Genomic DNA, 13,741 nt, shown 5'->3' on the forward strand with positions numbered 1-13,741 from the left:
GGGGGGGGGCACAGGGGGGCAGGATTCACGCCTCAAGGGACCAGTGGCCCCTTCTTAAGGTAAAGGCTGCTGAAGCAAAAGACCTCAGAGAAAAGAAAAGCAAGGATCTAAGCATTTGGACCTCTCCTGGGGGGTGTTGTTGAGCCCTGTGGCGGCTGGGAAAGCTGGGGCTGGGTGCCCAGGGGAACCTGGGACTGGCTCTGGCACTGAGGGACAGTGTGACCTAGGTTCTCTGAGCCTCAGTCTTCATCAGGCCAATGGCTGAGAGCTCCTGCAGTGTGGGGACTGAGTCTCCACTGTTCCTGTCCCCAGAGCCTCACCCAGCTCTGGGCACCAGCTGCTCCCAATGGCCACTGACCACCTCAGACTGCCCCACTGAATACAAGAAATGGGGAAGGAGCGGTCTAATCAAAGGGTCTCTGAGGTCTCATCTACCTCTCTCATTCTATAGCCCAGGGAACCCAAAGGGACAGTGCAAGGAAAGTGAAGGGTAGAAACAGTAATAGTTCCATGGTTCCAATTTGGAATGGTCCCCCATAAATCTCTTCCTGCCATATACTCCCTCCAGCAGCGGCCTTCCCCTGCCCCCCCATCCTTGCAGTCGGTTCTTCAGGTATAATGAATGTGTATAATGAATGACAGTCTAGGCAGACTGTCCCCTGGAGCATTCTTCTCAATCTGGGGACCTGCCGTCATTAGCCCGGTCTAGCAGACAGGAAGCCCTTTGGTAAGTCGCTAACATTTAATGAGTGCCACCCTCACACCAGAACCCTTCTGTGCATTATCTCCCTTAACCCTCATGAGAATCCAGTGAGCTGGGTCCCAGCCCTATTTCACAGATGAGGAAACTGAGGTTTAGACTAGCTAAATAACTTCCCCAAAGTCACAGAGTTAGTATGAGGCAGCATCAGGACTCAGAACTAAGTTTGACTCCAGAACTTATGCCCTGAATTTATAGTATGTAAAATATTATTCTACACTGAAAAAAACAAACAAAACCCACAAAGAAAAAACAGTGCAAATCCTTCTTGGGGAGCGGGGGCAGGCATGGGGTGGTTGGGGGTCCTAGAACTGAAACAGTGGGGAGGAGACTAAGCAAAGAACCATGGGGAAAATATGAACTCTGTGCAATGAACTGCTGATCTTTCTGTGCCAGCGTGCACACTCTGGCTGCTACCTGCATTTCAGGAGTCGTAGTACGTGGGTCTTTTATCCACAAAACTCCTAGACTGGGGACTGATGATCAAGATCTGAGGTCCACTTACTCAGGTATCATTACACCTCCCAGTGCCTGCTTTTTCCTCTGTAAAAGAAGGCCAGTAACAATCACCTTGTTTTTCCAGACTTGTGCAAGGAGTTTGAGGAAATAATACACGAACACGTCCTGGAAAGCATAAAGGCAGCTGGGAGGTATATTCTTACCGGGCCTCCCAGGGATCCCTCCAACCCAGGCCTGGCTCTGTGACAGACGCTCTGTGGGGTCTCAGTGGGAGGGTGGCTGGTCACTCTCTGTGATCTCAGACACTTCTGAATAGATCACCCTGACCTATAACTAACTCCCCCTTAAGATCTTAAGTACACGGATGGAAAAAAGAATTCCAGGCCTACGAATGCCACTGCTGACTATTCAAAGAAATCCAGGAAATGTATGTAATTCTCTTCCCAAAGCCCCGGGTCATAAGCCAGAACTGATGTTCCTCTATCACTGTAATCGAATAATCTTAGGACACTGGGAGGATACTTCTCTGGCAGGTGATAAACTCTGAAAAACTGGCCTTCTAAAGCCAGAGGCTTAAGATTCTCCCAGGCATTCATGTTTTCCCTCCCTTAACCAACTTTATTAAAAACTCAGTAGTTCAGGGATGGAATTCAGAGCTACCACTGGGCTGGCCTTTGTTTGGAGGACTGGATGGTTCTCCTCTACATGGGCAGTTTGAATTCCACTGAGGTTGAGTGTAGTTCTGTCTCACCACCCGGCTAAGTTTATTAATGGGCTCTCAGGGCTCGGGGTCTGCTGTTTGGGACTGTTTTTTCCTCCTTAGTGTAAAGTCAGCAGTCCCGATGAAAGAAACTGAAGAATGTCTGTGGTATGGAATGTTTTTATGAAAAGCATTAGGTGGGCTTACTTGGGGATGGAAACAGGCTGTAAAAATGCTAAAAAGCCTTTCTGAAAGTAAGGCAGTTATATCTGTAGAGATTTGAACTTTCTCTGCATTCTGCTACAGCTTAATTTCTGGAGATACTTTCTGGTGACTCCTTTCCTCCTTCTCTTAAGGTCTGATCAAGCCCAGACTCAGGCTTGTGTCCCTACAAGGAAAATGAAGTTAAATCTTCAGACAATTTTTCTGAAAGTCGAGACCTGCCAACATTCCCCCCTCACTGCAGACAAAAAAATATGTTTGGGGATTTTCTGAGTTGACTTTCTACGCTGATGTTAAAATTGTCCACACTTGCTACAAAGAACCTGCATTTTGCTTTTGCTTCATTATCTCCAATCAGAAACCATGTCATATCTTTGGTAGTTTCATCATTTTCAAGAAAGTGAAACTTTACTCGTGTTTCTTTAACTGGAAATTTAACTCTCAGATTATATTTCCTAGTAGCTACAACTACATTGAATTTCACTTTTAATTTTCATCTCTTCACACTAAATGCTGCTCTTAAGACATCTTACTTACGGTATAGGAAGCCGATGCTGGTCTTTCACTAACTTTCTATCTTGGTCTTTCTCCCAGCCTCCCTAAAAATCATCGATGTAAGGCTGGAGCTTCAGGAACAGGCCTATCACTACCATTCACAAGCTGAGCACCCACTGACAAGCCACTCAAGGTTTCTGGGCCTCAGTCTCCTTATCCGTAAAATGAGACCAAAACCCCCTGCCCCCACTCCTCACAGGGCAGTTAAGACGATTATATAAATGGCACGAAAGTGGATTTATACCCGAACTGAGGAGCCATTGTTACTGTGATTCCACTTTCCCCATTTCAGAGGGAACTCAAAATGTTGTTGTCAATGCAAGTTAGCCCTATCGATCAGGAATGCGCTAGAACCCTAATGAAATTTAGGTCATTCACAGCTTCTTTTACACCTTGATTGACCCAGGGCTCCCAACACACCAGGTCAGTTCTACCCCACTATTTATTTGCTGGCAAAACCTTGTCTCCACTGCTCTTACACACTTGAGAAATAACCAGTTCTCAAGTATGGAACCATCTCTGGTTTCTGTGGTCTCCTGCCTATGCACTTCCTCCTCCCCGAGCCGGGTAACACTTGGAGCCATTGACCCTGTTCCATGCCCAGCCAATTTGCAACGAGAGGAAATCACGGGCTCTAGATAATGGGATAAAACGCCCAATATTAGAGTCACCTAGGTCACATCTTCATTTTGCAATTGAGTAAAAGGAGACCCTGGAAGGTAGTGACTTGCACAAGGGCCGTAAAGCTGGTGAGTGGCCCACCCGTGGCCAAACTGTTGGCCACTCACCCACTGCTCATTTTCCTTTATCACCAACAGAGATTCAACCCCAAAAGGACCAACCAGTAGGGCAAATGGAGAATAGAGTCATTGGCCAGGTAGATGAGGGGTCAGTGGTCTTAGTAACCTGGTATCCACCACAGAAGAGGCTTTGACAGGACTGAGGCAGGCAGGGAGTACAAAAGAAAGAGAACAATGGAGAGACAGGGCCAAAAGAGAGACAGAGAGGGGTGGGGTTCAGACAGGAAGAATGGGAAGGCTCCAACTGTTGCCACAGGTGCTGTGGGCTACATCTTATCCACACTGTCAGCCTGGAGAGCGACCTGTCACATTGTCTCTGAAGCCATGCAGACAATACAATTACAAACCCCTCTGCCACTTCAAGCTTTGTCCAGAACATCCTCAAGGCAAGAGTCTGTATGTTGCAGCGTTATTCTACGCTAAATACTAAACATAAAACGAAAGGACAGTAAGAACAATTTCTCCTTCATTTAAAGTCCGGGAAGCCCCCAACAGAGGGGACTGTCACCCACACTGAAATACGTGCATTGGGAGGCCACCCAGATTTTCTAGCACTCATTTTCTTTTTTCTGGCTCCATCAGGGGTTTGGCCATGCCTTTATTTGTAAGAAGCGTATGTGATCTAGGTAATAAAATTAGGGAAAAGAAAATGGTTAGGAGGAAAGAAAGTAGGTGAAATGAAAATGGAGAGGAGAACCAATTCAATGGAAAGAAAGGAAGGGAAGACATGCCCATGGATAAGTCCCCTCCCCCTCATTGCCACCGAAGCTGGTCTCAGAAACACCCCCCCCCCACCCCCCGGCAAATCATCCAAGTCTCCTCACCGGCCCCCTTTCTTTCAGTTATACCACTGGAATCTGGAGAAGTTCTGCCAGAGAGAACAGAACCTCAGTGGTTATCTGGTCAACCACCACTTGGTGCTTGTAAACAGAGGGAGGGGCCCACTTCTCCCAGCTGGGGATACTGAGGCTCAAAGACACGAGGCGCAGTGTAAGCGCTCAGAGTCCTGACCACCAGGCTACAAAGGCGTGCTCTCAATTATCTGACGGGGCTCCGCACCCTCGCTTCCTCCGAGGTGGGTCTCCACGGGCGAAAAGCAGAGAAATCCGCGGGCCCGCCGGAGGAAGAGTCACAGATAGGGAAAGCGTGTGAGAGAGCTTTGGGACAGGAAGTCTCAGGCCCAGGGGCTGGACGCTCGCTTGTGCCGGGAGCCCTCTCCGCCTTCCGCCCCGGGACAGCAACCCGAGCGCTCGCCACCTCTAAACTTGTCGCAACTAACTTTCGCTCCCGGCTCCGGCGCGGTCCCGCGGCCCGGCGCTCCAGGGAGCGCAGGGCGACCCCCAGCGGCCGCGCCCGGCACCCAGGCTCGCCGGTCCCTTTCCCATTCATTCGCTCCGGCCCCTGGGGCAGCCCTTCCGCCGGCACCCGGCCTCGGTGCCTCTCGGCGGGCCCCGGGAAGGCTGCACTCGGGAGCGGCGGTGCCCGGCTCGGAGCTTAGGCTGAGCGGGGGCCAGCGAGGCGGAGAGCCTTGGCCACCCCCCGCGCACCCACCTCCCCACGCCCGCTCCGGGAGAGGTAAGCAAGCGCCGAGGGCCAAGAGGAGCAGTGCCCCGGAGCCGGTGGAGGAACCGGAGCCCGACGTCTCCGTCGCCGGGAACCTTTCGCGCCCCAAGTCAAAAGAGAAAGTTCTTTGCGAGAAACTTTCCGAAGCGCTGTGGAGCAGCCTCGGCTGGCAGAAGTTCGGCCAGAGTTCCTTCGCAGCCGGAGGCTGGGCGCGCGGGTCGGGGGGCGGGCGCAGGGGTCGCGGGACTGGTCACTAGAGGGGCGCCGAGGGAATGAAAGCAAGCCACCCTCGCCGCGCTCACTCACTCGGCTCCAGCGCTCACCTCCGGTCTCCACTCGGGGCGGCCAGGGTCCAGAGGGCGGGCAGGGTCGGGGCGGGGTCTGGCTGTCTGTCTGCGGGGCGGGCGGGCGAGCCCCGAGGACTCACGGCCGGCGCGCGGGCTGGCGGGTCGGCTCGGGTTCGGGCGGCGGCGCCGGGAGAGCGCTGTGCACTGCGCGCCTCCCTGCGTGCGACTGTGGCTCGGCGACCGTTGCATCACCCCTTTTATAGCCCTCCAGCTGGCGGTGTGCCCGTTTACTCCGGGTTACCAGTCCCAGGCTGACGTAATGCTATTAATAGCTTCCCCCGAGAACCAGCCGAACTAGGCTGGGCAGGGAGAGGGATGGAGGAGGGGCCAAAGCGGGGAGGGAAGGGGGGCACTGGTGATGCAAGCTCGGGGAGGAGCCCGCAGGGCCGCGCTCTCCCGGCCTCGCGCGCTCGGACACACACCCGCCCGCCCTCTCTCTCCATATCAGGACCGGAGCCGTCCGGGCTGGCCGCCAGATGTGCGTACTCGCCGCTGCGTGTTCCAGGCATGAGCCAATGGTGCCCAAGCCAGCGGCATGACTCCACTGCGCTGGCATCTCTCCCTCCGCTAAGTTGGGGGATGGGGGGAGATGGAGGGGCGGGGCCTGGCCGCAGCCCAGACTAGGTGAGGCTGGGAAGCGGGCACGACCTTTCTCTAAAATGCGTGGTCATTTTCTGGAGGCTCTGGAAAATACCCCTTCCCCCGCCAAAAGATCCTTCTCAAATGGAGGGCAGGGTAGTGTCAGAAGTGGTAGTCGCCGCTGTGGGAGAGGTGCCCAAGGGACCCCTACCGTGAGCCCCCACCGTTACCCGCCGGGGGTGACCGCCACGGCAGGGCCCGCGAGAAGTCTGCCCGTTAACCCAGTCGCGGAGGGCAGCGCTCAGCGGGCACTGTGCGCCCGCAGCCCCGGCGCACCCCGCACGAGCGCACATGTGGAACCGCCTCCCGGCCGGTGGAGAACCCGTCTCCCGGGCCAGGGCCAGGACGGAGCGGAGTGGGTTTTTGTTTTTTTTTTTTTTTAAACAACCACAAAGAGTTTGAAATTGACAGTTTCTCAGCGAAACGAACACAGCATGGAACGATAAGAGAGCTGTAACATCAGAGGCAACAGGCGCTAAGAGTGGGGCTGAAACCGCGCGGCCAGGGCTAGGAGGAAAGAGAAGGTGCTTTGATCTACGCGAGCCGGGGGGGGGGGGGGTCGCCTCCCTCTTAGGCTACGTTTAGGGAAAACCCATCTTCGTCTTTCACGTGTTTTTCTGCGCCGAGAGCGGAATTGGCTGGGACAGGACCGCCGGGACTGGGGACGCACTGACCGTAGCCGAAACGAAGTCTCGTAAAAGAAATCCCTTCTACCCTCAAGCCCAGTTGTCGGGAAAGGGTGGGTCCTATGGCCTCAGATTAGAGCTGGGGCTTCAGCAGAACTGGACGTGAACCTTAAAAACAATTTCCGCCTTCCTATTCCCCGACCCCAACTGTCTCAGCTTCGAGAGTGGCAGAACCAGAGACCTTCTCAACTGCCCAAGGACGAATATATGTGGACGCGCATGTGGCCGGCGAAGTTTCGAACTTGCCTGGCAGGGGGGGACCCGCGTACGCGCGTGGGGGGTGGGGGCACGGTCAGGGGCAGAAGCCTCTGCTTCCACCTGCCTCTTGGGAGAGAGGTGATCAAAGATCATGCTTTGGTAACTTGAGGTAAGAATTTGAAGGGTCTTGGAACCTGGGCCTCGCCGTCAGCCCCCCCCCCCGCACCTGCTCCCCTAAAGCAGTTACAGTTGGCAGTGATGGAGGGGTCTCCCCCACCTCCCCCCACTCCCCCACGCCCGCTTACACACATAACAGTCCTGCACCCCCGGAGAAGATCTGTCCGTCTCCGCAGACCCTCTGATTGCCCAGCCGCCTGAGGCAGAGACCCTCAGAGCTGCAGGTCAAACTGCAGGTCCCCCCACACCCGGGTTCCTCTCCCCCCAAGCCCAAACCTCAGCCAACACACCCTCGCCAAAATTCCGGGCAGCCAAGACAACGCCCGAGGCCAGCCTCGGAAGTTCCCCCCGCCCCCAGCCGGTCTGAGAGCCCAGGGGTTCCACGCAGGATCCTGGAGGATGTAGCCCTGTACCTGACCCGGTTTCCAGCTACGTCGCGCGGGAAGCACGGGGCGGTTGTTGTTGCTTTACTTTTCGCCCAGGTAACGGCTCTCCCGGCCCCACCCTCCACCCCCACGCCCACACTCCCTCACCGCCAGCCCCACACCCCCACACTCCACCCTCCTGCAGGTAAACCCCGGGCGTGTCGGCACAACCCCTAGAACGCTGCAAGACCAGAAGGAAGAACGCTTGTAAATTTAAATGAAAATTATTTGGGATTTTCTACGTATCTATATACTACTTACCTATTGCCCTGGAATAAATTGCACCATTATAAAGTGAAACAGGAAAATGGAGGGTGTCAGGTGAAACTCCCCCGTCCTCTTTTTTTTTTTTTTTTCTCTTCGTGAGATGCCTACAGAAATCTTTAACCAGTTTGCATTTTAATGCACCCCAGCCAGATTTGTGTTTTAATCCTGTCCTTGCGGGGAAATTCAATTTAGGGCGTAGGGTAAACACAGCCAGCCCAGCTTCTTGGTCCTTGCGAGAGAAGGGTAATTATGACTGAGAAGTCCACAGCTCCTCGTCATTTATTTTTATTTTTATTATCATCGTGCCTTGCGTTCCTTTTATTGGTCTTGTTTCATTCAAATAATTCTTGGTTTTGAATCTCCAAGTCACCCTGGATGGAAAATGCTGTCAGCTGGTCACCGGAGCGTGAGCCTGGCGTTCTCTGCCTCGCTCTCCCACTGAAACTCTAAAAGTGATAAGAATCTTGATAGTGGAGTAAATCCACCCCGTGAATGAAACGCTTATCCAAGGAAAACAAAAACTACTTCTGCCTGGCTCCCAGCCCCCAGCCCCCAGGAGAACTGTGAAATGCCTGCCGTTGGAGGGGGGGACTGGGAGAGAGCCGGGCAAGGGAAGAGAGCCCCAAGGTGTGTGCCCCTGGAGGAGTGATCAATATCTCAGTCCTGTGTGTCCTCACCATACCCTGACTTCAGTTAACTCCACCGATTTCTAGCGTGTACAGCCTGTACCATCCAGAAGAGGAACAAGAAAAGCTCCCCGGACCAAAACGCTTCTCTACACAAAGGCAAAGAATGCCTCTCCCCCTGAGAAGGAAGCCCGACTGGGGTTATTGGGGGGGGGGGGGGAAAGGGGGGGGGGGGGGGGGGAGGGTGTTACTCCTCCATGGAAGGGGGTTAAGCAGAGACTTGACTATTGCTGAACTTCCCCCCTGGAGAACAGTGGAGGGAATCCACATTCAGACCAGCCTTAGTATGTTTTGCTGAGTGAGATAAGAATTGGAAACTTCATGCTGGGGCATGTGCAAAAGGAAGGGGAAAAAGTTAAAACGGGAGGGGACGGAACTAGGCAGCTAAAAACAGCCCACACGTGGCAACAGAATCTAAACACCCAAACATCGCAGGGAGCCAAAAGAAAAAAAAAAAAAGTTCAAGGGATATTTAAAGGTTTTAGCAGTGTCTTAGTCCAGGGAACAGTCCCTTCCCACTCCCCTCCCCACATTATTCTTTTTCAACCCCCAAGATTGTATCTGCTTACAGAGCTCTGGGTAAGTTCAGCACAAAATCGGCCAAGCAGCAAGGCACGTGCGCTTCTTTGCCACAGAAAGGGAGTGGAATGGATTTTCTTCTCTACTCTGCTTTCCAAAGCCCACACTTCCTATAAAGTCCGTTAGAATGTGGGGGTTACTATTTAAGGTTCTCCAAAATGGGCCTCCTCAGGAAAGAGGGGAAACACAGCATCGTGGGCTCTGAAGCGTGGAAGGTGAGACTTGGATGCTGTAGTTGGCACTCAGCAACTGTGTTAACTTGGAGGAGTCATTTCCCTCTCTGGGCTGAGCTGGAAAATGGCAGCAGTAACAGCAGCTAACACATAAACTTGTTGGGAGGCTTCACTGAGGATGGGGCACACAGCCAGTCCTTGGTAGTGGTCTCATTACTTATGAATCAAGAAGGGGTTTCTGGGGGAAACCCCTGAATCTCTGCCAGAGCCCATCTGTCCCTTTAGTCGGTAGCAACAGTGGTGGACAAAGTGGAGCTATATCCAGAAATGATCATCTTCAAGGGAGCAGGGATAAGACTCCATACAGAAAACGAGAGGGGATCCCCGTTCTCCACACACCCAGCTCTGGTACATACCTCCACTTTCCTCAGCACAGTGTGGACCAGTGCTTTAAGCTCCCAGTGAGTGGTCCAGTGCTAAGTGCCCCAGGCTGGGAGTGGGAGGTTTGGGTTTTGGTCTCTTTCTGTCTTTGGTATTCTTTTTTTTTTTTTTTTTAATTTCTTAAAAACATATTCATTTTTGTGAGACAGAGACAGAGCGCGAGTGGGGGAGGAGCAGAGAGAGCGGGAGGCACAGAATCCAAAGCAGGCTCCAAGTTCTGAGCTGTCAGTACAGAGCCCGACGCGGGGTGGAACCCACGAACTGTGAGATCATGACCTGAGCCGAAGGCGGACGCTTAACCGACTGAACCACCCAGGCGCCCCTGCCTTTGGTATTCTTGACCAAGGTACTCCCTCTCTCTAAGGCCCCATCTTCTCTGAAGTGAAGGGCCCCGGGCTGAGCTCTGAGGGTCTTGAATGGACACCTGCAAAGCCACCCTGCAAGCCCTGACAACCCACCCTAAGAGCTGGAGGGAGAGAAGCAAGAAGAAGGCATTGAGTAGCACAAGGACAGACGCATTTCACTAATCACGGTTCTCTCTAAAAACTAGAGTTGAGAAATGTTGCCCAACTTGATTCTCAAACACAGCCTGTGGTCCTGACAACTGATCTTTCTCTCTCTTTCTCAACATTTCCAAGGAGTTTTACTGATGGACTTCGTGCCTTGCTAGAAAGGAGGGAGTATGAGGGCACCCTAGGTGGGGATTGCATCTTTGGGGACCTTCTTGTAAGTAGTCTATCTTCTACTGCCATAGACACCCGCCTTGGACCTTGTGACCAAAGCCCAGGTAGCAACTATTCCCATTCAGGAGTGGGGACCCTAGAGCTCTGGGTGTCCAAAATGAAGTCCCAGCTTCTAGGTGCTAGCAGGACTCAGGAGACCTGGGACCCACTCAGAGGTTTCCTTCCAGCCAACTGAGTGACTCAGTGCAGGTCATGAACACTTCACCTGTGTTGCAGTCTATAAAACAGGATTATTTAACATGGACTCCCCCAAAGGTTTGCTGTAAGAATCAATGAGGTCACAGATGTGAGAGTGACTTGAAAATGATGAAAAGATTCATACTTTTAAAGACTCCTTGGGGGAGCTCTTATACATTATATATACACATACATACATATGTATGTATATACATAGATATAGATATAGATATAGATAGATATACATATATATATATATATATATATATATATAGAGAGAGAGAGAGAGAGAGAGAGAGAGAGACCTATATAAACATATGGGAAATGGGCAAGAGAAAAAAAGTACCCATAGTCTCAAACACTATTTTGACGTTTCCCTCTAGTTTTTCCTCACACATGATTTTTAAGAGCATAGTTGTGATTGAGATTGCATGCAACTTTGAAATTTGTTCTTTTACTTATTACTGTGAATTGTATGTGGTATTTATTACAATAATTTTTTCTTCGCAAAAATAAGATGTTCATTCTATTGTGAAATGTAGCATACATATAGGTGATTATATAGAACGTGTATGCCCATTTTAATAATAAAACAAACATCAAGAACCTACCACACAAGAGGCACTTGGCTGGGTGAGTCGGTAAAGCGTGCAACTCTTGATCTCAGGGGTGTAAGTTCGAGCCCCATGTTGGGTGTAGACATTACTTAAAAATAAAATCTTAAAAAACCACACAAGTCAAGAAGTAGACCACCACCTCAAGTACTGAGAAGCCCCCATGTGACCACTCCAGATCACATCTGCCTCTCTCTACTGCCCAGAGGGAAGGACTATCCTGACTTTTATTACCATAATTTTCCATGGCCATGGACGTAGAATGTTTTACTTCGTCATTTTCCTACTTTTAGCCTCTAGGGTGTTGCCAATATTTTTGCTAGAGTGCTATTCCAGATTTAAATCTTTATTATGGGGAAGGGGGCATCAAATTCCATCACTGCCCCTGTTGTTTAAATGGAGTTCAGGAAGGGGTCTTGATTTCTACCTTCAGGGGCTACACAGGGCATGGTGCAAGCTGGAAGGACCCCCGGTAATTATGACTACCTGCGCAGTTTCCTTGCTGCTGAACATCCAAACAAACAAATCCTGCAGGTACTTTATCCCATGGAAGCATCTGCTTTAATCCTCCTGCTCTTTACCTACCCATCCCCCTTTATTTTCTGTTTGTCTCTCTTAGAACAGAAAAGCCAGTCTGCAGCACGGGTGGGTGGTACAGAGGCAGACCAGCAGGAACGATGCTTCTGCCTGTGCCTTCTGGGAGAGATCTTGCTGGAGTGTCTGTCTTAATAAGTGCTTTATTATTTTATATTAAACAAATATGCATATGTTGAATTTAAATAAAAGTCACACAAGAATTTTTAAGGAAGGGAGAAGATATCAAATACATTTGGGGCTTGGGATGGACCATGGAAAGTTATATTCCAAAAGACTGGGGGTGGGGGAAGAGGTTAGTACCCTCTAATCAGCCTTTTTAAAGAGCAAGAGTGTAAGTGAGGGGCAGAGAGAGAGACGGAGAGAGAGAATCCCAAGATGGGCAAGAGAGAGAGGGAGAGAGTGCGGAGCCTGGTGAGGGGCTTCAGCTTGCCCGATGTGGGGCTCGAAGTCACGAACCATGAGATCATGACCTGAGCTGAAGTCAGATGCTTAACCAACTGAGCCACCCACAGCCACCCACTTGACTTAAAAAAAAAAAAAAAAAAAAAAGATTATTTATTTAGAGAGAGAGCGAGAGAGAGAGCACAAGCGGGGCAGGGGCAGGGGCAGAAGGAGAGAGAGAATCCCAAGCAGGCTCCACACTGTCCGTGCAGAGCCCGATGTGGGCTCAAACTCACCAACCATGAGATTATGCCCTGAGCTGAAATCAAGAGTCAGATGCTTAATCGACGGAGCCACCCAGGCACCCCTCTCTTCTGCCTTGAAGTATAAAATAACTTCAGCAAATGCTGTTATGTAGCACTCATTGTGTTCCAGACCGCAGGCTCAGCCCTTTACATATACTTACTGCTTTTAATCCTCATAGCAGCCCTATAATGTAAGTACTGTGAACCGCTCCATATTATAGATGAGGAAACTGAGGCACAGAGAGGATAAATAATTGCTCAAGTCTGGTTGCTTACCCTCAACACCTACTGCCTCTCAACAACTGTTCATGGGAAATCTTGGGAAATTCTGATGTGCTTGAGTGTCCTCATTTAATGGTGGGGAAATGGAGCTAAAAGAGGAAAAGTGGCTCTACGTGGTCTCAGGACCATAAATTCTTACACTGTGGGGTTCCTGGGTGGCTCAGTCAGTTAAGCGTCTGACTTCAGTTCAGGTCGTGATCTCACAGTCCGTGAGTTCGAGCCCGGTGTCGGGCTCTGTGCTGACAGCTCAGAGCCTGGAGCCTGCTTCGGATTCTGGATCTCCCTCTCTCTCTGCCCCTCCCCTGCTCACATGCTCTCTCTCTCTCTCTCTCTCTCTCTCTCTCTCAAAAATAAAAACATTACAAAAATTTTAATGAAATAAATTCTTACACTGAAAGGAACCTTAGCAGACAGACTTCTGAGCTCCGTTCATGCCCTATTTGCCAAGATTGGGGCCAAGATGAAGAGTGCGGATTTTAGAGCAGTAGACGCCATTTCAGGGGCATCCCGTGCTAGTGGGGGCCATGCATAGCATCCCTGAAGCTGAAGAGGTGAGCAGCAGAGAGGCAGGAACCACAGATGGCAGAGAAGAACCATGGACAGGCACTCAGAACTGGGTTCAAATCTCTATACTCTGCCATCTCCTATTTGGCTTTGGGCGGGTCCTGAAACCTCAGTTTCTCCTGTGAAATGAGGATAATATCAACTTTACAAAGTGATACTGAGGATTAAAGAACAATGCACCGTCCAGGCTTCCATCGAGTGGGTATCCAATAAATGTTACTTTTTTTCCTTTCTCTTGCCTTACCCCTGACACTAACAAGTCACAAAGAACTCTGATGCATAGGAAATGTCTAGACTCCAAAGGAAATTTCTATCTCTCAGGTGACTTACTGACTGATTTTAAAACAGATTAAAAAAAAAAATCAGTTTGGGGCACCTAGGTGGCTCAGTCGGTTATACAT

At 50.9% G+C, this 13,741-nt stretch overlaps 1 protein-coding gene and 1 long non-coding RNA gene across 3 annotated transcripts in view; one reads left to right on the forward strand and one right to left on the reverse strand.

Moving 5' to 3' along the window:
* The window catches only part of ATF3 (activating transcription factor 3), a 12,693-nt gene extending 6,867 nt beyond the window's left edge, over nucleotides 1-5,826 (reverse strand). Inside the window, exon 1 of one of the 2 annotated variants that reach the window (XM_049634182.1) lies at nucleotides 5,366-5,826. In XM_049634182.1, coding sequence (XP_049490139.1) covers nucleotides 5,366-5,595 — 230 coding nt within the window. In that variant the 5' untranslated portion in view covers nucleotides 5,596-5,826. The remainder of the gene's footprint in view (nucleotides 1-5,365) is intronic. The other variant, XM_049634183.1, reaches the window with a different exon arrangement.
* The window catches only part of LOC125925293 (uncharacterized), a 155,189-nt gene that overhangs the window by 43,770 nt on the left and 97,678 nt on the right, over nucleotides 1-13,741 (forward strand). The window lies entirely within an intron of this gene.

This window comes from Panthera uncia, chromosome F1, assembly GCF_023721935.1.
Source record: "Panthera uncia isolate 11264 chromosome F1, Puncia_PCG_1.0, whole genome shotgun sequence".
NCBI lineage: Eukaryota > Metazoa > Chordata > Mammalia > Carnivora > Felidae > Panthera > Panthera uncia.